This window comes from Lissotriton vulgaris, chromosome 10, assembly GCF_964263255.1.
Source record: "Lissotriton vulgaris chromosome 10, aLisVul1.2, whole genome shotgun sequence".
NCBI lineage: Eukaryota > Metazoa > Chordata > Amphibia > Caudata > Salamandridae > Lissotriton > Lissotriton vulgaris.
In genome coordinates this window covers 610,672,337-610,698,288 of record NC_141698.1, presented here as the reverse complement: position 1 = coordinate 610,698,288, position 25,952 = coordinate 610,672,337, and the positions used below count along the sequence as shown (strand labels likewise).

At 49.3% G+C, this 25,952-nt stretch overlaps 1 protein-coding gene across 1 annotated transcript in view; it reads left to right on the top strand.

Moving 5' to 3' along the window:
• TTC21A (tetratricopeptide repeat domain 21A) overlaps positions 1-25,952 on the top strand; it is a 427,059-nt gene that overhangs the window by 238,501 nt on the left and 162,606 nt on the right. Inside the window, exon 22 of the mRNA XM_086941450.1 lies at positions 19,046-19,127. Within this exon, the coding sequence (XP_086797576.1) occupies positions 19,046-19,127 (82 nt within the window). The remainder of the gene's footprint in view (positions 1-19,045; positions 19,128-25,952) is intronic.

The following is a 25,952-nucleotide window of genomic DNA, read 5'->3' as shown; positions in this document are numbered from 1 at the left end:
CACCCTCCTCCGGGAGTGGGGACTGCTGTGGGACTCTATTCACCAGGTGAGGAATCCACTGGCAGATGTATCTATCAGAAGAACAAGTTACTTACCTTCGGTAACGCTTTTTCTGGTAGATACAGTATCTGCCTGTGGATTCCTCACTGACCCACCCGCCTCCCCGTTGTCCACTCTACTATACCTGATTTTATGTATTTTTATGTATATTTATATTTGTATATATATTGGGTTTTTCATACCTTTGCTACGCACTATGTGTGCAGTTTTGAATTGTATGTACTATGTACACTGTATATATGTATATCTACTGTCATTGGTCCGTCCGGGTGCCTTGAAGGCACGGAAAAAAGAGTGGAACTGATTTCATCACGCCGGCGTGGGCCTATTATGGTGTCGGTGACGTCAGCGGAGTTGCGCGCGATGCCGTGCCTCTATGACGTCGTCCACATCGGCGCGAAGCTACAAAAAGAATTTCCGAATATTGCTGACGCAAGGGGATATTCACAAGGTGAGGAATCCACAGGCAGATACTGTATCTACCAGAAAAAGCCTTACCGACGGTAAGTAACTTGTTTTTTTGCTGGCATAGTTTGTGTAATTTGGGGAATTTTGCGTCACACCAAATTCCGGAAATTATGCCACATCATGTAATTACGCTGTCGTTGGCAGCAAAGTTAAAGCACAGGAGGGCAGGAACAATGCAAAGCAACCGGAATGCAAGTGGCTGTTGTTCATGGCTATTGTCTTTTTTTCACTTTGGTAGCTCAAAATGCATCCTCTTTCATCTAAAAAGATGCAAGGACGCATTTCACACTAAAATGTAGCGCTAAATGGCAGATTTGCATTAAGCGTCATTCCGCATATTTCCATGTAATTTCCCCATCATTTTGCATAATTACAGTAAAGCAAATCATGTGAATTAACAACTCCTAGTAGAAAGTCTTCATAACTTTTTTAAGGGTCCTGGCCCATGAAAGTCACTGTGTGGCCCGAAAAAACTGAACGTGGAGTAGAAGCTTATGCTTGACAAATTTCTAAATCTAGCCAGACTATCTGAAATCTGTAATCAGCTCACATAGAAGCCATAATTGTAATTTACATATCCCTTGTTACTACAATCTAGTGTTAAGTAGTTCTGTCTCTAATTAGTGTTATTACCCACTTTGGTGGTACTTATTTTATCACCCTTTAAAAGTATGAAGAGCTTTGTTGACCTTCGCTAAATTATAGCCTAAAATGTCTTAGTTTTCCAAAGGAGGAATATTGACCCACTGAGCAGGCGCAGTGGCTGTTTCTGTGGCTTGCAAATTGGTAAACGTGTATTAAAATTATTTATAGTTATTGTCCAAAGGCGAAGTGTTACATCCTTCTGCCCTTTCATCCTCTCTATCTTTATCTCCCCTGACACTTTCTTTTTCCCTTTCTCAAACATCAGTTACCCAGGACTCATACATAGAAAATAGCAATGACATTTTACCATCAAAAAGGGGAGCCTGAGACAGTTCGTCCTTTGTCAGGTGGTTCAGGTATTACTGTGTTCTCATTAACAAGTAACTAGTATTGGAAAGATAATAGGCATGGCATGGCATGGCTTTATTGTCCTAACACTTACAGTGTTAGCACATTTGATTGATACACATGAGAGGGAGCCAAGAGGAGCGGATAGGGGGCCATAGTTGTAAAGTAGTCACTCGTACATTTCACTACAGTCGCTCGCGAGATTGTGGAAGGATGCGTCCAAACAGCCAATAGGATTAGGTGAAGGTGATAAGTACACGGGGCTGAGCCTAGATGTGATTGAGAAAATCTCAAGTCGATGGCTGAAAAGGCTTGTGAAAGAAAGCCAATGGTTGAAAGCGATGAACCAAAAAAGCCCACTCTATGTAAGCGGGAGTCTTCTAGCTCTGGCTGCCTGCCAGAAAATGACTTCACCTGTGATTTAAAATTCACAGAAAAATGTACACAAACTTGCCTAATAAGGCTAGAGAATACTGCTTGTGGGTGTTTTAGGTCTGACAAACGATGTGTGTACTTTGTTGGATTTTATTTTCGAGTGTATTCTATTCTATATTAAAAAACGAATAAAAGCACATTATTTTAAAGTTTGTTTGAAATGACTGGGAGGTGTAGCTACCGGACAAGTGGTAAAAGTTTTTATAATGTGAGAACACATCATAGCCTGCTTTGCACATGGTGTGTCCAAACACACTGATGTGATACACAATTTTTAATGTTTATGAATAAAAAAAGAATGACTGTGAAAGACAGACAGTAATTTTTGTAGTTTCTTGTTCAACATACATTTGGTTCACTTATGTGAAAAATGATTAACATTTTCACACAGGGCTTGTGATCTTACATCGATTTTTTTTAAATCTCGGTTCATCTCTTAGTTGACTTGTAAACTGAGACATCCAGCTATGCTAGAGGAGCTCAGACCTCTCCCAGCCAGGGTTCTTAAGTACCAAAAAGAACCTGGCACAGTATACTTATTAAGTGATTGTCATTAAGTGAGCAATTACAGAAAGCTCACAAGGCCATCTCTTATTACTCGAACTAAGGGCTAGATATATAAAGCCTTTTTGTGGTCGCAAATGGCCTGATTCGTAGAATCGGGCTATGTGCGAATGCAAAAGGGCATATTTAAATGTACAGTGCCCCAGTTGCAATTCGGAAACCTGTTACCGAATTGCAAGAGCAGGTAGTATTCCAAGTTACCACTGCCTACTCTTAAAAAATGAAACCGAAACGTTTCATTTTTTTCTTTTTAAACGCTTTATTTAAAAGCAATCAGACATGGCGGTATGTTGAGCCAAGCAGGCCACCATCCCCGTGATGGCAGCGAATCATAGAAGGTCACAAATTGCAACCTACCTCATTAGTATTGCTCGTACATCTAGCTTATAAAGATGAGTAGCCTTTCCTTCATATTCCAGACCTCGTTATAGATTTGTCCTAGAGACAGGTTTAAATGTCTCGAAGCGTCATGTATTAAAACAACATACATAAAAAAAAATACATGCATCTATATGCATATAAACAAAAGGGTTTTTGGGACAACCTTCTTCACTCATTGATCTGTTCATGTGTCATTCACATTTTACCGGGAATTGCTTGTGATTTGGAGGGCTGCAGCGAATAGCGCTTTTTTAATCATTGAAATTTGCACTGTTGTTTTTAGTACTTCTAGGGGTGATTGTTTTTTAATTACCGACGCCAACAGCGCACGCGAATCCAAACCTGTTAACGTGAGCACGTCGTGCTGTGGGGTTAGCGCTCTAGTTTTTCACACAGTGTCGCATATTTAACGTTACACTGAAGCCACCGCGCAGCAGACGTGCGCAGCGGGCGCCGCGCCAAAGGCAAGCCCGTCTGCGCCCGTCCGCGCACCGGCAGCTCACAGTGCCAGCAATGCCGCCGGTTTAAGGGAATTGATGGCGGGTAATCCCAGTTGTAGATATTCCGGGGAACAACTACGCGACATAGGCAAGCGGGTAAGAGCTTTTAGCAAACCAACATTAGAAAATGTAATGGTGCATGACTTCGACATCGTAAACAAGGACAGGTTGAATTGTGGTTTGCTTAATGTGAGATCTCTTCCTAAACATTCCATGCAGATCCTGCTCCTGCTAGAAGTACATAATCTTGATGTTCTGTTTATGACAGAGACATGGACAATGGCAGGGCTGCACTTGGAGTTGGGGCTGGCATGCCCAGCAGGATACGAGGCATTTCACAAACCCAGGCCTGATGGTCGAGTTGGAGGGATTGGAATTATCTTTAAGGAGTCCTGGGATATTATTCCTTTAGACATAGGCAAGGTCACCGGTATGGAAATACTGGGTTTTTCTGTTAAAGATCAAATGGGACATTTATTTAGGGGTATGGTCTGCTATAGACCTCCGGGGGCAGCTAATGCACAACAACAGTAGGATCTGATTGATGCAATTAGTAATATGACCATTTCCCACACTAGTTTGTTAGTACTAGGAGATTTCAACCTATGGCCCAATGGGAAAATGGACACAGCATATAATAATCTTATTCAGTCCTATGTAAATCTGAATCTGATGCAATGGGTATTAGAACCAACGCATAGAGAGGGACACATATTAGATATGATCTTTACAGAGGAAGATTTGATTACAATGGATACAATTCTGCCGGTAGGTTGGTATGATCATTATCTGGCCAGATTCAGAGTGGTACCTATGCGGAAGATCAGGTCTAGAGAAGAAAGGAGCTTTCTGGGCAGGGACTGGAAGGGATTGGTAAGGAAGGCAAAAATCTTCCCTGTATTTCATACAGAGATTTGGTTCGATCCTGAGAAGCAGATAGTCTGTGAGTATCTAACCAGAACAATTGACCTACTTGCCCTTCTAAAGAACATTAGGAAAAGGGGAAGACCCTCAGCTCCTTGGTATGCGGAGGTCCTAAGGAACCATAAGTTGGACTTTAAGATGGTAGAAAGACAGTGGAGAAAGTATTATGCCGAAAATGATAAAGCTAGCTGGAAGAAAACACTTATTAATTACAAAAATGAAAGAGCAATTGCTAAAGCTGAATATTAAGCTGCTTCTATTCTTAAATCATCTAAGAGCTCCGGGAGTATCTTTAAGATAGTAAGAGATATGATCAGCCCTAATTGTATAAATAATAAGGTTATACCAACCCAGGAGCTATGCAATGGGCTGTCAACCTTCTTTCAGGAAAGGATCAGTAAGATTGAGGCAGGTCTAAAATCTGTGACCCAATCCGGTTCCTTGGATCGGGACAGGGAGAAATATTAAAAATCAACCGAGATAGGAATAATAAGCTTAGCCCCTTAATCCCTGAACCTATTCTGGCTGAGTTTGAGATGCCCTCGGAAGAGGAGTTTGTCCGAGTGGCTCGGGGAATCTCCTCTGGATCACCGCTGGACCCGATTTCCCAAAAGATACTGAAAGAGTTGGGATCAAGGTCTTTTCAATCTTTTTTTTTTTTTTTTTTGGTGTAAGATTTTTATTGACAGTTATCATCAAAATAACAATAGTACATTTAGGCAGTAATCATGTCGGAAGGTAATGCAGCAGTTTGTACTTCTACACAGCTATTCAGCCGACAACCCTCCGGTCCGGCAGCGAATGTTGAAGATGATACAATAGGCCATCAGGATATAGTATTCGGAGCCATGAAATCTTACGTTTTCAAGTCCATTTTTTCATTTTTATAAAAGAAAAACCAAACCAAACTCAAAGGCTCATCTGTGTTGTATAGTCACAAAGCAATAAGAAAAAGTTCTATCAGTAGAGTATGCCGATCCCAACCACCCAGGTAAATACCCCCCCCCCCCCACAAGCATCACGTGAAATCAAGATCCCCATGAACAAGGTTACATTCCCGATCCCACCCCAGAGCATCCTTTCAATTCAATCAATCATTTCTTCCTCATCGTCCGAATCCTCGTCATCATCCTCCTGCAGCGGTTCACATAGGTCCCCCCTATATCTATTCCATGCCTCCCATACCTTGTTCCATTTCTTCGGGTTCGCTCTCATTTTACATACAGTTCTTTCAGTTAGCATCAATTTGTCCATGGTTTTGCACCACAGCGCCAAAGTAGGTACTTCCGCCACCCCCCATCTTTGCGCCACATCGCGCTTAGCCACCATTATACCAATTGTGACCCACTGCTGTTGTCTAAGATTAAGGTCAGTACCCTCCCATATGTTCAAGAGACAGAGGCGTGGCTCCGGTGTAAGGGAGGTGTCAAGGGCCTGGGATAATGTACGCATGACCTGTTGCCAATATCTGACAATGAGTGGGCAATCCCACAGCGTGTGTAATAACGTGCCGTCCTCCCCGCATCCCCTGAGACAGTGAGGGGTTTCAGCCCTATGTATTCTATGTAGGGTGGTTCTTGTGTAATATACTCTGTGCAGTACTTTTAACTGTATGAGCCGGAATCTGGCCGACACCCCTGCCTCCCTTGGAGACGCCATGGCAGCATTCCAATCCGTCTCATCCATAGCTCCAAACTCAGTTTCCCACTTTTCTCGCAATTTCTGCAGGGGGTCTGGGAGGTTATTTAGCAGTTTGCGATATGTGAGTGAGGTGGCGCGTATCTGTAAAAAGTCTGTAAGAAGCCGGTCTTCTAGGGGTGAGGACTCCGGGACGGTGGTCCCTGGTTCCAACACCGCCAGCAGAGCGTGCCTAATTTGGATGTATCTGTACGTTTCAGTGGGGCCTAGGGCATACTGCTGTTGTAGTTGCGCAAAGGGAATCACCCCTGAGGACGTCCAAAGATCCCCCACCGTTGAAATGCCTATAGTATCCCACTGGGTGAATCCCCTACTGGACCTAAGGCATCCCAGTTTTTTGGTGTCCCAAAGTGGGGTGAGTTTCGTGATGACTCCCTTCCATTTCAGCCGGGTGAGCGCCCTGTACCATAAGGCAACTGTATGTTTAGTAGGGCCAATCAGTCCTTTAAGGAGACTCGGGTTATATAAAGGGGCTAACAGACTTAGCGTTCCCAGTTGGGCCCTATCAGCCAGATATGCCGGGTCATCGTGCGGTGCGTGGAGCCATTGATTGAGTACCTTAAGTTGAGATGCCCAGTAGTAAAGTTGTACATTCGGTAGCGCTATTCCCCCATCGTACCAACCACGGTTAAGTTTGAGGTGAGCGATTCTCGGAGGACGCTCACCCCATAGCAGGGTAGTCACAACTGCGGTGACTTTATGGAAATAGGAGGGCGGAATTACATCTGGGGTATTTTCCAGAACATACAGGAGGCGTGGAAGTGCCATCATTTTAAATAAGGCAGCACGCCCCAAGAGCGTGAGTGGCAGGGTTGACCAATGTCGGGCGTCTGCCTTCAGACGAAGGAGGGGGGGGCCCCAGGTTCCGGTCGTAGAACATGGCCGTGTCGTTGGTGACATGGATGCCCAAGTATTTAAATGAGACATCGGTCAACACTAGAGGATAGTGTTCAGGGAGGACTGGCATAGGACCCTTCAGGACATAAAGGACCGACTTCGTCCAGTTAATAGTATAGCCGGAGGCCGAGCCATGTTTATTGCAAAGTGCCAGTAGTATCGGAACATTCGATTCGGGGGCAGATAAGTAGACCAACATATCATCGGCATATAATGATACTCTGTCTTCCCAGGCCTCCGTCCACTGAATACCTTTCAGTAGTGGTGTCTTTCTAATAACAATAGCGAGTGGTTCAAGGACCAGCGCGAACAGTAACGGGGATAGGGGGCAGCCCTGACGAGTCCCACGCGCCAGAGGAATCGCTCGTGAGATGTGGCCATTGGCCGCCACGTGGGCTACCGGGTCCGTGTAGAGAAGTCGAACCCACGATAGAAATTTCGGTCCGAAGCCCATCCGGGTCAGAACTGCAAACAGGTAGTGCCACTCTACCATATCAAAAGCCATTCTGGCGTCTAACGACAAAATGGCCGCCGGTTCTTTCAGGGAAGTGCTCGGGCCAGTGCGCCGTGCACCCTACGGAGATTCAGTGCCGTGCTCCTATGCGGCATAAAGCCCGATTGGTCCGGGTGGATCAACTGGGAAAGATGTGGAGTCAGCCTATTAGCAATCAATTTCGCCAGGGTCTTTGCCTCTGCGTTAATGAGCGAGATCGGGCGATAAGACGTACATTCCTCAGGAGGTCTGCCGGGTTTTGGGATAGCCACTATCGTCGCCAAGCGCTGGTCTAAAGGCAACATTCCGGTCTCTCTGCAGTTCTCAAACATGGCCAACATAGGTGGGCCCAGTGCATCCGACATTGTTTGAAACCATTCGATCGGTATCCCGTTGGGGCCCAACGCTTTACCTGTACGCAGCGCACCTATCGCCATATGGAGCTCCTCCACCGTGAGGTCCGCTTCCAGCTCAGCCATCGCCTCCGGCGACAGCGTCTCTACTTCTACACCCTGGAGAGCTAGCTCCGCCGCCTTTGCCGTGACCACAACCTCTGGAGTATACACCTCCTGGAAGTGGTTCGCTAAGAGGTCAACAATTTTGGGAGGGTGTGTGTGACATGTCCCTTCTTGGTCCCGCAATTGTAGAATGTGCCTGCCACCGTCTCGTTTCTTGTCTAACCAGGCCAGTAATTTATTGGCCTTATCGCCCACATCATGAACCCTGCTCGCAGTCGACTCTATATGCTCTAACGCCCGTCGACGGAGAAGGTCGTCATGCCTTTGCTGGCAGAGATGCAATGCGTGTCGAGTATCGTCCGACGGTACGTTCATATGAGCTACGTTAGCCCGTTCTAACTGCAGTTCCAACTCTACCAGTTCCTGTTTTTGCTTACGTTTATGGTCGGTTATAGCCGCGATCGCCTGGCCTCTCAACACTGTCTTATACGCCTCCCATAGTATCGTCGGGGAGGACACCGAGCCGGAATTCTCCCGGAAGTAATGCTTGGTGGTGGTTTTAAGAGATTTTCGAATTGGAGGGAGTTTAAGATAACCAGGGTAAATAGGATAAAGCCGTTTGCGAGCCGCGGTTGTGCAGGACAGTGTAGCAGTCAAGGGGTAATGGTCCGATATACCCCGGGGCTTAATCTGCACGTCAGCAAATGTGAGTCTGCTACCCCCCAGTGTGAGAAAGTAGTCAATGCGAGACAGGCAATCATGAGTGGATGAGTAGTAGGAATAGTGGCGGGCAGTAGGGTGGAGCTGTCTCCAGATATCAATCAGACCCTGTGCCTCCAAAAAGTCCCTGAATTTCGTTGGGCCAGAGGGGAGGGAGCGAGCCGGGAATCTATCCATATCAGTATTGGCTAGTGCATTGAAATCTCCGCCCACCAGCAGGTCCCCTTCCGGAAGTTCCAGAAGAAATTTGCCCAGGTCCGGAAATGCCGATGAGTGTAGCGCTGGCGGGATGTACGCAGACACCACAGTAATGGGCACACCTTCCCATTGCCCACATACTGCCGCGAAGCGGCCATGTTTGTCTGTTTTTGTGGAGTGATGTATAAAGCGGGATGTTTTTTTCACCCAAACACCCATCCCCCGGGACCCTGAAGTGAAGTCCGAATGTGCTACCATGTGATACCCTCTCCTATCCAGAGCTTTGGTAGCCGCCCCCACCAAGTGTGTTTCTTGAAGAAGGGCGATGTCGCAGTTCAATCGCCTAATACATTGCAAAACCAGTCCCCTCTTCACTTTATCCCCCAACCCCCGGACATTCCACGACGTTATCTGCAACGGTGGTACAGACCCCATCCCAGTGTCAGGTGTTACGTTATTAGGTCGTGGGAGGTCCGCCATTGTGTAGGCGCGCATGTAAGTTGGTGTTCCATGGGGTAGGACAAAGCTATGGTGGCTGAAGAATTTCCCCGCCCTGTGCAACTATTCGCACGTTGGTGCCTTCGTAGTGCTAGAGGGTCCGAGGTGGCACACCCGGTGTAAGGAATGCGGCCATGTGTGACTATTAACAATTTCAAGATGATGAATAGAGCCAAACAATTCAAACAAGCAAACCAACGAAACCCCCCCGTTCCCAAAACCCCCACCCACCCTGCTTCCCTGCTACACGGACTCCAAACTGCCCGCCACCCCAATTTAGCAGAGTGCTTAGACCCATCCCATAGAAAACACACAGTTACTTGCTCGTTGGGGGTGAGGAGTGCTCCGGAATTAGCGACCCCTCATACCCTCTGCGGAGGCCCTCGGCCCAGTGTCCTTGGTGGTTCCAGCCGCAGACCCAAATAACAATGTCTCGTACCAGTCGAGTGTTCATGAGTCCACCTCCTGATTCAGGTCATCATTGTCTCTTACTGGCGAGCTTCTGCCACTGTTCGTACCGGCCTCTCCAGCGTCGTCTCGGTCAGGTTGATGTGAGCCATTCTTAGTCCGTCCAGGACGGCGAGAGTGGGAGGAAGGACGCCAGCCGTCCAGCCAGTCTCGTGCAGTCTCAGGGTTGTCGAAAAACCAGGTCCTGTTCTCCGCCACCACCCGGAGCCTGGCCGGAAAGATCATGGAGTAAGGGAGTTCTCGCTTCCTAAGTTCCCTTTTAACGTCCAGGAAGGTCTTCCGCCGCCTGGCCACCTCCGCCGTATAATCCGGGAAGAACGCCACCGTCGAGTTAAGGATTTTCACCGGCGGTGAGACTCGCGCCGCCTGAAGGATGACATCCCGGTCGCGGTAGTTGAACAGTCTTGCTAGGATCGGCCTAGGCGAGGCCCCTGGCTTAGGTTGACCCCCCCGAACTCTATGTGCCCGCTCGACTGAGAAGAGGCCGACAGACCTTTAGGTTGAAGGTGTGTTTTAATGAGGTCCTCCACATACAAATCCATCGCTCTCGTGCCCTCCGACTCCGGAACACCAAGAATGCGTACATTGTTCCACCTGGAGCGGCCCTCCTGGTCGTCCAGCTTATCCTTCAGGAGCTTGTTCTCCGCCATGACCGCTTCCATGGCCGTCTGCAGTTCCGAAACATCCTCTACTAGCGATTTCGTGACCAGTTCCAATGAGCCTACTTTTTCGGCCATCTTGTGGAGATCCGCTCGGATAAGGGTGATTTCGGTTGAGATGGAGCCCACCGTCGTTTGGACCTGCGAGAGAGCCTTCATAACATCTTCCAACGTCGCCTTCTTCGTCCCCGCAGGCTCGCCTGGTTTTACGGAGGAATGTTTCCCATCCGCCGGAGGGGAAGCGGTTCTGTCGTTTGTGAATCGGTCGATACGAGTCTGGGTCGTACCACCTTTAACACCTTTCCCGGCCATAGTTCGATCACGGAGAAAATACAGTTCGCCGGCACAATGGGGCACCAGAAGGAACCACCGTCACAGTGCGGCCCTCAGTTTAGTGCAAAGAGGGGCTTTCGCAGCAATGCGGGAAACGCCCTGATGATCTTTACGGGCCAGATGGCAAGACAGTATTCTGATGGTTGTCCTGAAAATCCGGGCACCTCCTTCGATTAACCTCCGTCAGTTATGGCAAACAGTCCGTCCCTGGGCAGGGAGCTCGCCCGCCGGCCGTCACTCGGGGTGGTCCTCCAGCACCGACCACTTCCTGTCTGCGGTAGCCGAAGAAGCTGCACTTCCGGTCGGCCTCAGTCGCCACTAGAGTTCCCGGAGGTGGGCCTGCACTTCGATCGGATCAGCACTCGACGATAACTCCGTCATCCAACCCTCGATTTCTGTCTGGGTACTTGCTGCCAGTTCCGCCCGGTCTCGGGCGTTCAGTGCCGCCGTCTGAGGTAAGATTTAGCCACGGATTATCGTGCGGATAGATGGAGAGGCCGCTTCCCTGCCGGAGCTAGTCCTCTATGCTGCCGCCATGTTCGGCCGCTAGCCACGCCGGTCTTTTCAATCTTACACCAGCTGTGTGGTCAGTCACTCAGCAGCGGGGTGGTGCCACCCTGCTGGAAGCAAGCAATGATAACACCTCTCTTGCAAAAAACCTACACTGGACCCAAGCTGCCCAAAAAATTACAGACCATATCCAGTAAAAATCATGGAATGTTTGGTAAGCAGGGCACTGTCCCACTTCTTGGAGACAAATAACAAGCTGGAGGATGAGCAGTTTGGGTTCAGGACAGGCCATGGGACAGAGACAGCCTTGGTAGCCGTCCTGGATAATCTGCAACTTTAATTCTGCTGAACCTGTCTGCCCCATTCGACACAGTGAACCATACTATTCTCCTGGCAATGCTGAAAGCTCTGGGAGTGACAGACATGGCATTGAACTGGGTGCGATCCTACTTGTCGAAAAGATGGCAGGCAGTAGCACTCCCCCATTTCAATTGGAATTTACCAAAAATGAGCATGGGGTACCTCAGGGGTCCTCAAGTAGTCCCATTTTGTTTAATGCATACATGCAACCGCTCCTGGATGTCATCAAAACCCAAAATATCAGCGTAGTTAACTACACTGATGACACTCAGCTTATCGTGTCCTTGGAGGGTGACCACGCTGACTCCCAGGAAACATTACATGTGTGTTTGCGGAAAATGGTGAACTGGCTGAGGGACAACTCATTACAATTTAATAATGAGAAAACAAAGATTTTGCACTGTGGAGTGGGCAGTGCTCAAACAATACTGCCAACTGACTTGTGGCCCATATCAACAGATGTTCCTTTGGTACCCTTGAGCACAGTACGCAATCTGGGGGTCAGCTTTAATGATAAGCTAAACCTAGAATCCCATGTTAACAAGCTGGTGGGAAGCTGCTATACTCTGATCAGGGACTCCGCAAAGTGCTACCATTACTGCCAGCCCAGGCAAGAGTCACAGTAGTTAGGAGCATTATTTTGAGCCGCCTGGACTATTGCATTGCCTTGCTCCTAGAGTCTCCGAGATATCTGATCGTAAGGCTCCAGAGTATCCAGGCGGCAACAGCGAAGATTGCACTGACAAGGGCTACTCGGTCAACTACAACCCAGGCGTTGGCAGAGCTGCACTGGCTCCCGGTGACTCAAAGGATCTTGTTTAAATCTCTCTGTATAGTGTTTAAGGCACTTCATGGACAGGGGCCTATTGTGCTCCAGGGCAGGTTTAAATGGTATGAACCACTACGTAGTCTCCGCTCCTCGACGGCTAATCTTATCTGAAAAAACAAGTTAGTGTTAGATTCCTTACCTTAGAATATCCCAGGCATCAGACTGGATCCGCTAAGTTTTGCGTAGCAGTACCCTTGTGCGTCGATAGGCGTCGTCTGCGGCTCCGCGTCCGTCGTCGGCATCGTGATCGCCGGGATGATGTCGTTGGAGTACTTAGACGCCGCCCTCCCGCGCTGACGTCAGTTCTTCTTTTTTCCGCGCCAGCAAGGGCAGATCCGGGAAGAGCAGTACTCTGGTCACTTTTTGACCAACTTTTTGATCTCTTTTGATCATCTTTTTCGAGTCGACATCGACTCCTGGTGCCGATAGGGATGCCGGGCTTCAAACCCTGTGAGGCCTGTCACCGCATGAATTCGGTGACCGACCTCCACCGTCGGTGCCTTTACTGCCTTGGGCCGACAACGACGGCAAGTCGTGCCCCGCGCCGCTCGAGGTCCCGGTCGAGGGACCGGTCACGGATCCGCAGTCATCGCTCGTCGAGTCATCGCCATCACTCGTCGGGCTCCAAGTCCTCTGGTAAGTTGAGGCACTCTAAGAAGTCCAGGAGATGACATCGCTCTTCTGACCCCCCTCGCCTCTCGCACGACGCAGCTGAGGGCTCGGGCGACACCGCACGCGTGGCTCCGCTGGAGCCGCAGACGCCGCCTCCAGGCCCATACCCTCCGGTCCCTGATCTGTAAGCAACGCCGGAGGAGATTCGTGATTTCCTCATTGCCATGAGGACTCACTTCCCTCTGTCAAGGGTCGCCTTCTGGCCCCGCAATCCCGACTGGGGCCCCGGCCCCCGACGCAGTCGGGTGCTTCGGCCCTGGTGCCATCGTCAACTTCGGTCCTGACACCGCAGGGCCCCACAGGATCCAGGCCTGGATCCGGACTGTCACCAGTGGACCTCACAACCCCTCCGCTGGTGATGACCCCCATGGTGTTGCTCCCGGCGCCGTCTTCGGACGACGCCGGCCCGGGGTTCAGCCCCATTCTGGGTCCGACGCCGGTGCGGCGCCGCTCGGCGCCATCTCCGACGTCGATGGGTGAGCAATTCATCTATGACCCGGCTCCGTCATTTTTGTCTGAATTTCAGGACACAGATGAAGGAGAGAACTGGGAGGGGTCTGAGGATTCTCTGGCACAGCAGTGCCAGTTGAGCCCAGACTGGGCAGATGAGCTGGGGAGGCCAGTGGTCTAGACACTTCCCCTGACACTGGATTCATCTCTCATCCCTCCGTGGCTTCGGAGGAGGTTGCTGCTTACAGCGTGGTGTTGACCAGGGCAGCCAAGGCCTTGGCTCTTGAGCTCCCTGTCGCGGCCGTGAGGACTAATCTCCTCACTGAGGTGCTCAAACCGCAGGCAAGCTCCTCGGAACCTCTGCTGCCGTTCAATGAAGCCCTCACTGACGTTCTGTTGGGCACTTGGTCCAAAACCTCTACAGGCCTCCCTGTAGATCGGAACATGGCCCGACGCCACCGCCCTGCTCTGGGCGACTCCTGCTTTCTGTCCACCCATCCCACCCCGAGAGTCTGGTGATCCAGGCCTCTACATCCCAGTCCGCATTCCCGACCGTTCCTCCGGATCGGTAATCCAAAACGTACGATCAGTTTGGGAAGAAACTGTTCTCCTCACTGAGTTTGGGGCTGCGGTCTGTCAACACCGCCTGCCTTTTGGGCCATTACACCCACTCTCTGTGGGATAGGGTTGCGGAGGTGCTGCCGCAATGCCCGGTAGAGGTCCAGGCAAAGCTTACCCAGGTCCTAGCAGAGGGACGGGATGCAGCACGCTATTCCATTTGGTGTGGACTCGATACCACAGACTCGCTGGGTAGGGCGATTGCGACAACGGTGGCGGTTCGCCATCATGCCTGGCTGAGGTCTGCCAACTTTTTGGGGGATGTCCAGGCCATGCTCATGGACATGCCCTTTGATGGCCGTCGCCTTTTCGGCGCCAAAGCAGACAGTGAGCTAGAACGTTTCAAGGACTCCAGGGCTACGGCCAAGTCCTTGGGCCTGTCAGGCCAGCACCAGCAAACTTCTGCTTTTTGCCCCTTTTGTGGCCACAGGAGGAACGCCCCCACAGGTCCAGCCAGCCACAGGCCACAGAACCAACCTCAACGCGGTCGCGGACGTGGTAACCGCCGTGGCGGTGCCGGGGGACAACGGCCAGGTTAGTCCACACCCGCTCCCGCAGCATCTGCCTCAAAGCCTTTCTAGTCAGAGCTTTCAGTCCCATACGACGCCAGCGGGGGCAGGGTCCCCCATCACCTCCTGTAATGGCGTACCACACGTCGGACAGGTGGGTGCTGCAAATCATCCGAAGGGGCTACTCCCTCCACTTCGAGGCAACCCCTCCAGCCATGCCACCGCAGTGCCACCGCATGTCGATGGATCACTTGCAACTTCTGCAGGAGGAAGTTATGGCCCTCTTGGCAAAGGGGGCCATCGAGCGCGTTCCCGGGCCAGATGTAGGACGTGGTTGCTACTCCCACTTCTTTCTGGTACCCAAGAAGGGCAAAGGAGGCATACGCCCTGTTTTGGACCTCCAGAGCATCAACAGCTTCCTCCGTAAGGAGAAGTTCAAGATGCTGACTTTAGCTCAGGTCTTAGCTGCACTAGACCCTGGGGACTGGATGGTAGGGTTGGACTTGCAGGACGCTTATTTCCATATCCCTGTCCTGCCGGCCCACCAGCGTTACCTGCGGTTCACGGTAGGCCACAAGCACTTTCAGTTTATCGTGCTCCCCTTTGGCCTTACCAGCGCCCCTCGGGTGTTCACGAAAGTGATGGCGGTGGTCGCTGCTCATCTGCGCAGATCAGGGTCTCAGTCTTCCCCTATCTCGGTGATTGGTTGTTGTAGGCGGGCTCGCCCCAGACAGTCGTCAGCCACCTCCAGACTACGGCCGACCTCCTGCACCTGCTGGGGTTCTCCATCAATGTGCCGAAGTCGCACCTGTGCCCCTCTCAGAAGCTCCTCTTCATCGGAGCGGTTCTGGATTCGGCGCAGTTTCGGGTTTATCCTCCCGAACAGCGGGTTCAGGATATTCAGGCTCTGATTCCGATCTTTCAGCATTTATCCCGAGTCTCAGTCAGGTTGATGCTGCGGCTTCTGGGGCTGATGGCCTCCTGCATTCTTCTGGTGCATCACGCCAGGTGGCGGATGCGGGCTCTGCAGTGGGACCTGAAGTTTCAGTGGGCCCAGCATCAGGGCAATCTGTCTGACCATGTTCAGATCTCGGAGGGCATCTCGAGACAATTGCAGTGGTGGCTCACAAACCACAATTTGGTCAGCGGCAGATCCCTCTCCCTACCCCAACCGGAGCACGTAGTAGTGACGGATGCGTCCCTCCTGGGATGGGGGGGCCACATGGGAGAGGCGGAGATCAGAGGGCTCTGGTCTCGGCAGAGTCCCGGCTCCATATCAACCTTCTAGAGCTGCGGGCGATCCGACTTGCACTGAAAGCATTCCTCCCCTCTGTCCGGGGTAGTGTAGTGCAGGTGTTCACGGACAACACCACCGTCATGTGGTACTGCAACAAACAGGGCGGGATGGGGTCATAGACCCTATGTCAGGAGGCTCTGTGCCTCTGGCAGTGGCTGGAACGTCAGGGCATTACCCTGATGGTTCAACACCTGGCAGGTTCCCTAAACGCCAGGGCGGACGAACTCAGCCGCCAGTGCATGATGGATCACGAATGGCGTCTGAACTCAGACGTGGCGCAAGGCCTCTTTCAGCAGTGGGGAGAGCCTTGGTTAGATCTATTTGCCACAGAAGAGAACGCGCAATGTCATCAGTTCTGCGTGTTGGAATTTCCAAGGCGGCACTCGCTCGGAGACGCTTTTCGTCGCGAGTGGAGCTGCGGTCTGTTGTTCGCCTTTTCGCCTATACCAGTTCTGCCCAGAGTGCTGAAGAAGATCAGGCGAGACTGGGTCCAAGTCATCCTTGTGGTCCAAACTGGGCACGAAGATACTAGTATCCCGAGCTACTCAGCATGTCATTCGATCCCCGATTTGTCTGCCTCTTCAGGAGGACCTTCTGTTGCAGCAGCAAGGGACGGTCCTCCACCCTAACCTATCCAGTCTCCACCTACATGCGTGGAGATTGAGCGGCTGCAGTTGAGGCCATTTGACTTGCCTCCTGAAGTCTGTGATGTGATTCTGGCAGCCAGGCGTCCCTCCACAAAATCAGTATATGCCTGCATGTGGAACAAATTTTTGGCATGGTGCACAGCAAAGGCTGTGGATCCACTTTTTGTCCCCCTTTCAGAGGTTCTCCTCTTTCTTCTTTCTCTTGCCCAGCAGGGCTCTGCTCTGGGCACTATCCATTTCCTGATCAGCCTTCTCTTTTCAAGTCCCCTGTTGTAAATAGATTCTTGAAAGGCATCACGCACATGTTTCCTCCTGTTCCTTTTGTGATGCCTCAGTGGGACTTGAACCTTGTTCTTACCTATTTGATGTGCGCTCCTTTCGAGCAACTTCACAATTGCCCTCTACGTCTTCTGACTCTTAAGACTGCATTCCTGGTTGCCATCACCTCTGCCAGGAGAGTGAGTGAGCTCCAGGCTCTATTTTCTAAGCCTCCTTTCCTCTCTGTCCATCCGGACAAAGTTGTCTTGAGAACTCGTCTTTCTTTCCTGCCCAAGGTTGTTAGGGCCTTTCATATTGGGCAGTCCATCACCTTGCACACCTTCTTTCCGCCTCCGCATCCCTCGAAAGAGGAAGAGAGGCTCCACCGTCTGGACCCAAAACGTGCGCTCTCTTTTTATCTTGACCGCACACGCCAGTTCCGGGTGGACGACCAGCTCTTTCTTGGTTACGTGGGTGCGAAGAAGGGACGGGCGGTGCACAAACGGACCATCTCTCGGTGGGTTGTGTTGTGCATCAAGGTCTATTACTCCTTGGCAAAAAAGGAGCCTCCTGTTGGGATGAGGGCCCATTCCACTCGGGCCACGGCAGCTGCTACTGCCCTGGGCGGGTAGTCCCCTTGCAGGACATTAGTCAGGCAGCTACGTGGGCCTCGCTGCACACGTTTGCTAGACACTAATGCCTGGACAGCCAAGTCCGGAGAGATGGCTTTTTCAACCGTTCCGTTCTCCAGGACTTTCTGGTGTGATCTTGGTTCGCAGACCCACCACCGGGGTTGGTATTGCTGGGGTATCTATTCTAAGGTAAGGAATCTAACACTAACCTGTTTCTTTCAGATGCACAAGTTACTTACCTTCGGTAACTATATATCTGTAAGAAACAGTAGTTAGTGTTAGATTCCATACCGCCCAACACATCCTCCCCGTTCTGCGAACTGATATCTAGGGTTAAGGTATCTTCCTTTCAGGGCCCTAGTTTTTTGGCACCAGTGTCGGTATCTGGCATGGCTCTGCGTTCCTGGTGCGGAAAGCTATGTACAAGAACTGACGTCAGCTCGCGAGGGCGGCGTCGAGGTACTCCGACGTCGTCATCCCGGCGATCACGACGCCGACGACGGACGCGGAGCCGCAGACGACGCCTACCGACGCGCAAGGGTACTTCTACGCAAAACTTTCCGGATCCAGTCTAACGCCTGGGGATATTCTAAGGTAAGGAATCTAACACTAACAACTGTTTCTTACAGATATATCGTTACCGAAGGTAAGTAACTTGTGCGTTAGGATTCCTAGGACAAAGAGAGTAACACTGGGAGAAAGATCGTTTGGCATGGCAGCTGCCCGCCTTTGGAATCGTCTTCCTCTGGAAATAAGGCGAATACAGGATCTGATGATGTTCCGTAGAAAAGTCAAGACATGGCTTTTTCCTAAAGTATGATTATCTGGCTTAGTTCTGTAGTCTCACCTGCTAGTTTTCTCCGGTATTTTAGTGCCAGGATGCCCACAGGGTTACAGTGCGCTTTATAAATGTCAAAAATAAATACATTTTGCTTCTGCCCACCACAGCATACAGGATGGGGCAGTGTGTTAGCCGACGTCATCTATTGACACTTTTGTAATGAGTAAGAAGTGCACTTTAGTTCCAAGGCTGGTGGGCCAACATGTTACTTTGCCACTGCATTTCCCTTTCTGTTCTTTATCCTTTTTTAGTCCTCCATATGTGTTTAACCTAGGTCTTCAAGTTACAGGAATTCAATAATTAGTATCTTTTCTTACCACATTAAGCGGTATAATTTCCTGTTATGTGCATTAATGCACGAAACGGTTTCTAAACCTGTTCTAAATACACCTGCCTGCTCTTGAGTAACATTACAGTTCCATTAAAATTATACATGACGTTAATTTTCATTTTAAATGTAAAAATTGTAATACAATTGCATGGCCATCACATTTAGGATGCACTTGTTTTCTTCTTATTATTTTCTTGGCATATGCATGTGCATTAAATAAAAAATAAAAAATTGAATCATCGTACCAACTTGCTATGGCATGTCCTATTGGAAGAAGAACGGTGATTGATAACAGTTAAATTAATGTTATTCAACTGTATGCAAATGTCTTTATTTCCTTTCAGATGATTGCAGATATTATGTTTCGGAAACAGCAATATGAAAATGCCATACAGCTTTACCAACAAATATTGCAAAAGGCACCAGGTACCTTTCAGTTTCTGTTTATAATCACATGTGTCATAAAGTTGGACATTCGTAATAAACTGGATAACTCATCAGAGCTTTTGAAATCAACACATCATAATCATACACAGAGGGGGCAATGGGTTGGCCCCTTTAATCATTGATTGCTGGAAGTGTCAGCACATTTTTCAAACTACAGCACTCTGTTGGAACAGTCTTCCAGGACATAAGGCATTTTGCTTGTTTACTAACCTCTAGGTCAAAGGAGTAAAGTACAAGAGGCACTTTAAAATAACTACCTAAGTGAGTGACAGCACCCCAGTGCTTTGCCTACACCCTGGACCCAGGACACCTGTCTAAGTCTGGAGACCTTGCTCAAATTAGTTGGTTTAGGGCTACAATGTAAACTAATAAAAAGTCAAAATATTGACTTCTTTGTACTCTTGAGGCCTGATTAAGACCTTGGCGGTGCATGAGCGAGGCGGCAATACACTACCCCGCTCCTGCACTGCCAAAGTCAAATTGTAATCTGGGTGGGCAGTCCTGTGGCAGCTGCCCCACGGTGCTGCCTTTCCAAAGGCTCATAGGAGAGCCTTGGAAAGGCAGTGCCATGGGTCAGCCACAGCACCTTCCAGCATGGCATGAACTGTAAAGTCCATGCCGTGCTGGAACAGGAGGTGCATGTAGACAGGGGGGCACACCATGTGCCCCCCTGCGTGCACCCCAAAGGCCCTGAGGCAACAGGGGGCCCTGTAGTATCTCCTTTGTTGACACTCTTCCATCCTTTTCATGGCGGTCTCACCGCCATGAAAAGGGTGTCTAAATGAAAAGGGTGGCTAACAGCCAACTCGTAATATCCTTGGCGGTGCCACAGAGGCACCACCAAGCATATTGTGACCTCAAACTGCCACACCAGGGATTGCAGATCCTTGGCGGTTGCAGCCGTCCAAATGTGGTCCGGCTGCCGTAGTTGTAATACGGCAGTCAGGCCACTGATACGGTAGTCCTCGACGGCCACTGCACATCCACCGCAAGTTTGGCGGTCCATAGGCCCTAAGACTTTAATGAAATAGAATATTATAATTTATACAAGAGCTACTCTTGTTTATTCACAATGACATTTTACAAGAATTGTAAGGGAAGTTTTTACAAAATTATGCTTTTTGCCAAGACTACATTTGGAAAGGGAAACTATTTGACATTCAACAAATTACACATAGTTTCCTGAGCCAACTTGCATGAGTGTGCACTGGATAACGTTGCAGAGTAAATCAGGTAACGTAGATACATTGTGAAGACAATATATGTGGACTCAATTTAGAGTTACACCAGAGTTCTGCATAAGAAGTTATTGTCAATTGGGTTTCCTTTGACAAAATCTCCAATATAGAATTTCACACTTATTTGACATTTCATAGATTCTGATGTTGTCCTTTGCTGCAATATTATATCTGTGACGTTCTCGATAGGCTACCCTGTTTTCAGTTTCTATTTTTGGTAAATTCTGGTGTTTTTTTTCCAGTTTTTTAAATACCTTAAAAAAACAGTGGTTATAAGTGGTTACACATTCTCGCGCCATTAAAAACAACAAAAACTGTGTTTTTCCGGTGTTTATGGAATTTAAATTAAAATTATTGCTTGCTTTCTGCACTGATAGTACATGTGTATAGTTCGCATGTGCACAGGGTATATGAGGTCCAAATAAATTTTTACTGCTCCAGAATGGACTACAAAGTCAATAGCATTCTTCGTTAACTCTGAAGATTGTAACAATGCTTCAGCATACCATCTAGCAAGTGACAAGGATCTCTTACAGGGAAGAAGTTCAGCTCAGGTATCGATTTTGTCAGACCATCATACAACTGTTTCACATAAGTAGCTGAATTACTGCAAATACAAACAAAATCACTCCAATCATTTTTGAACTTGGTAGGAGCTTTTTTCAGCAGCATCCCAACTGACAATGCGTTCCATTTTTACCAAACGTTTGGTGTCTTGTTTTCACCACTATCTCAGATGCTTGGTGAGAACATTCTTTTCACATATACCTGTCACTACATCTCGCATTGAATGTTTAAAGCTTGGGGTATTTGGCAATTCACTTGCAATCAATACTGACTCACTAGAAAAGGGGGCTGATGTATCAAAGGATTTCACCCATTCTCTTCCAGGGGATCCTCATCAATAGTCATAAGCACTGAATATTCCCGCCCATGTGCGGGGACCTGGGAAATAATAAAAATTATATATGAAAAACATATAAATGCAGCTCTATATATATCTACATATATCATTTTTCCTCATACCAGTGCAGCCCCCACCTAGGAAGGCTAAGCAATGTAATAACCAATAACTTGCTCTTGCAAGCACATAGTATATGCATAAATGCATAAAAACACAAGAGGGCAAGTAGCACTTGAACTCTGTTTTTAATGAGTAAATCTCATGAAAACACTGTGAATAAAAAAGCAGACATTGTTAGCCTACATGCTGCGTTGTAAACCAACAGCATAGAAAATGAAAGCATTTTCACACAAAAACTGGCACCGTGCCTTTAAGGCAGCCATGACCCCTAGCTTCCCATCATACCTCAGGGGTGACTGTTAGGTCAGCTGTTCTTTCCGCTCCTTCAATCAGGACCCTGGATTCACAGCTCTTCCTTTTTTGACTTTCTGTCAAAAATTGTCTGATTTTTTTGAGGATTTGTTGCTTTCCCTCCACGTCTTTTAACCTTAGAGTGAGAGTGAAGCCTTTTTTGAATTCCAGAAAAGGTTTATTTCGGTCAGAAATGCCTTCCTTATTTGATCCTTGCCCTGACTGTGGCAAGAAGGCTAGATCAGACACACACCCTGTGTGTATTCCCTGCCTCCCTGATTCTCACTCTTCTGCCACCTGTCATCAGTGCAAGAAGTTGTCGAGAAGGACCTTCAAGGACAGGGAGAGAATTCGACTTTATGGCCTCTCTGAAAGAGGTAGGTCTCCAGTGAGGCAGCAGAAAAAGAGAACTCTGTCGACGTCGAGAGGCAAGGGCCCGACCTGTTCTCCTTCGGCGTTGGGATCGACGTCGAAGCTGTCCACGGTGAAGCAGTCATCGTGGAAGAGTACGGTGGTGCAGGCGCATCACTCTTGTAAGAAATTGAGAACAACGCTCTCAACGTTGACGAAAGTGAAGGGCCCTCTGTTGTCATCAACCAGGCGACACTCAACGTCAAGAAGCAAATCTCCATCAACGCTAGCTAGGCGATCAACGATAAGGCAAATCAATCCGTCGTTGCCACATCAACGGCAACTGACGTTGAGGCAGAGGTCTCAGTCGAGGTCAGTCCAAAGATCTTCAATGTCCAGGTGCAAGACTCCGTCGCCGACGTCGAGGCAAAAGTCCCTGTCAATGTCAGTGCAATGATCTTCGACGTCGAGGCACAAGACTCCGTCCCCGACGCTGAGGCAGAAATCTCAGTAGATGGCAGCACACCGCAGGTCGACGTCGAGACACCGGTCTTCGGAACAGAGGCGGCTGGCTTCGAAGCACTGTACTCCGTCGGCATCAAGTAGATGCTCGGCGTCGAGGGACTGGTCGACTGCAAGAGTTAGTCCTCCTTCCAAGAGGAGAAAGTCAAAGCAGGCTTCAACGTTGCCGAGACGATGGACGACGTCGAGAAGGCAGTCTATCCAGAGGAGACGTTCCAGATCGACGTCAAGGCACCAGTCCAAAGAGGCCTCACGTCCGGTAAGCCTGTCTACAGCCCCGTCACCGACGTCGAGAACAGGTTTTCGCAGCTCTCACAGAGGTTCAACGTCCACATCTCCGGAGGTCGTGATCTCAACGTCCAGCAGTCCAGTGTCCAGGGGACATCAAGTTTCACCGACCAGGCCTGCACAGATAGAAAGAGAGAACTCTCTTCCTCCTCCACATTCTCCTGAGAGGCGAGAAGGGCAAAGATCGCCTTCCATCCATCTGTCACCAAGATGGAAACGGCCATTGCATCACTGGGCCACAACTCCAGCCACAGGGGCGCAGCATTACTCGAGCCCCCTTCACAGGGTTCCATTGGCTCGGCTGGTACAGGCGGTAGATAGAGAGCGTACTCCATCAAGAGGCAGGGATCGCAGTCGCACGTCTGCACACTCTCACAGAAGGAGATCTAGGTCCAAAAGCAGGAGTAGAAGGCACAGATCTCCAACACCTTCATCCTCTTCCACACACACGTCACACAGAGACTATTCACCTACTCTTACTGACAGGCCCCCGTCTAGGGTCTCTCCGGTGGATGACGTTGGCACTTTACCGGACTTGCTTGGCAGAGGGGCAGCAAAGCTAAACATCCCTATGCCAACTCGACAGAGTGCGTCATCTGTTATCTTTGAGACTTTACACCAAAGGGCAGCATCTAGACCACTGCTATCATTGGTGCCTGGCCTAATAGAACCGGTTATGGACATTTTCCTCACGCCACTCAAGTCCACGTCGTCTAGGATTCTGAAAAAATGTTGTTCACCGGAAGAGGACCCGCTTTTCCTTAAATCTGACCCCCCCACTGGATTCTGTTATAATCGCTATAGCAAAAAAGACTCAAGCAGTTGCTTCCTCCTCTACTGTTCCACCAGATAAGGAGAGTAAAACACAGGATTCATGGGGAAGGAAGGTCTGTGGCACATCAGCCTCTATGATCAAGGTATCGAGTGCATCAGCTCTCTTGGGTCGGTATGACAGGTCTCTGTTTGACTCTCTGCAAAGATTCACGGAAAAGTTACCCAAAGAAGATCGCAAGGATTTTGAAGAGATCTTGCATGAAGGCAGCCTGGTGGCGAACCAAGTTATCAACACCGCAGCGGATGGAGCTACTGTTTCGTCTCATGCCTATGCGCATGGGATAGGCGCTAGAAGAACCTCCTGGCTCTGACTCACAGCGCTCAAGCCAGAAGCACAGTCTCGGATCCTCAATCTTCCCTTCTCCGGCTCATCCGTATTCGGTGCACACACGGATGAGGAAATGTCCCGGGTGAAGACGGAGCTAGACACATTAAAGGCTGTGGGTCTCGAGAAGAAAGAGTTCCGCAGGCGATTCAGGCCTTACAATCGGCACTCCTCCCAACAGAGGGTTCAAAATTCTCATTGGCAGAAAAACCAGGATCAGCAGGGACAGCAGAGGTCTCAATACCAATGCAGGCGTTCCTCCAGAGGAAGAGGAAAGCAGCGTCAGTCTAACACCTCTGCCAAGATGCAGACCAAACAATGACTGCCCACTTCCCCCGTCGCCGTTCACCACTCCAGTGGGGGGAAGTATTGCAAATTATCTCGAAGAGTGGCGAGCTATCACATAGGACCAGTGGGTGTTAGCTACGCTGCAGAATGGGTACTCTCTACGTTTTCGATGCCATCCTCCCTCAATCCCTCCGAATCCATCATCGTGCCTTCAAATGAAGATATTGCAGAACGAAGCTGCCACCCTTCTGCGAAAATCAGCCATCGAGAAGGTGCCAATATCTCAAAGAGGAGAGGGGTCTACTCAAGATACTTCTTGGTAAAGAAGAAGGGTCGAAAAGCAGAATACAGACCCATTCTGGATCCGCGAAGGCTCAACAAGTTAATCAGAAAGGAGACATTTTGCATATTGGCTCTCCATCAAATATATCCACATCTCAGGCAGGGAGATTGGATGTGTTCGCTGGATCTACAAGATGCACACTTTCACGTTCCTGTCAGTCAACATCACAGACAATATCTGAGATTTCTGGTGGGATCTTTACACTACCAGTTCAAAGTGCTACCCTTCGGTTGAAGTCAGCTCCCCGAGTGTTCATGCAGTACATGGCAGTGGTGGCAGCCGCGCTACGCCGCAGAGGTTTCTTCGTGTACCCGTACCTGGATGACTGGCTGATGAAGGGTTCCTCCCCCACAGCGTGAGGAGTAATTTCCTGCAATGCCTGGAGCTTTGTCACTGGCTGGTCCTTCATGTGAACTTTGACAAATCGACTCAACAACCCACACAGATAATCCATTATCCAGGAGCTCTGGTAGACTCTGAGGTAGGAAACGTGTTTCCTTTGGAGTAGAGACAGTTTTCCATCATACAGAAATGCAAACTATTTCTGGACAACAGAATGCGGTCAGTTCATCGGATTGCCTCCCTGGGAGGGTCTATGGCATCCTGCATCTTCCTGGTCCCCAATGCCAGGCTGTGAATGCTTCCTCTACACCAGGATCTTGAGGACAAGTGGGATCAGCAAGCAGTTCGCTGAGATGACAAAATAAGTCTCTCAAATGCAGCAAGAGCATCCATCCCATGGTGGATGAAGAAGGAGAATATGCAAGTAAGGATACCTTTTCACCAAGCACCTCCCTTTCAAACACTGATCACGGACGCCTCTCTCCAGGGCTGGGGAGCCCACATGGGTTCTCTCCAGACGCAAAGTCAATGTTCATCAAGAGAGCGCTCATATCACATAAACATGCTGGAGTTGAGAGTTGAGAGCAGTTCATCTGGCCCTCAAGGTTTTCCTCCCTTTGATTCAGGCAAGTTCAATTTTAGTACAGACGGACAATACCACCACTATTTACTACCAGAACAAACGGGGGGAACTCACTCACACACATTGTCTCTGGAAGCTCAAGCTCTCTGGCATTGGCTCCTGGCACAGAACCTATCATTCACAGCGGTACACCTGCCGGGAGAACAGAACGCGAGAACGGATGCTCTCAGTCGACACTTCGAAGACAGACAAGACTGGGTACTCAACGACCAGGTCGTTCAAGACATTTTCCTGACTTGGGGTCGTCCCAGCATCTACCTCTTCGCAGACAATGAAAAGACAAAATGCAGAGACTTCGCCTCATGGTTTTACCGG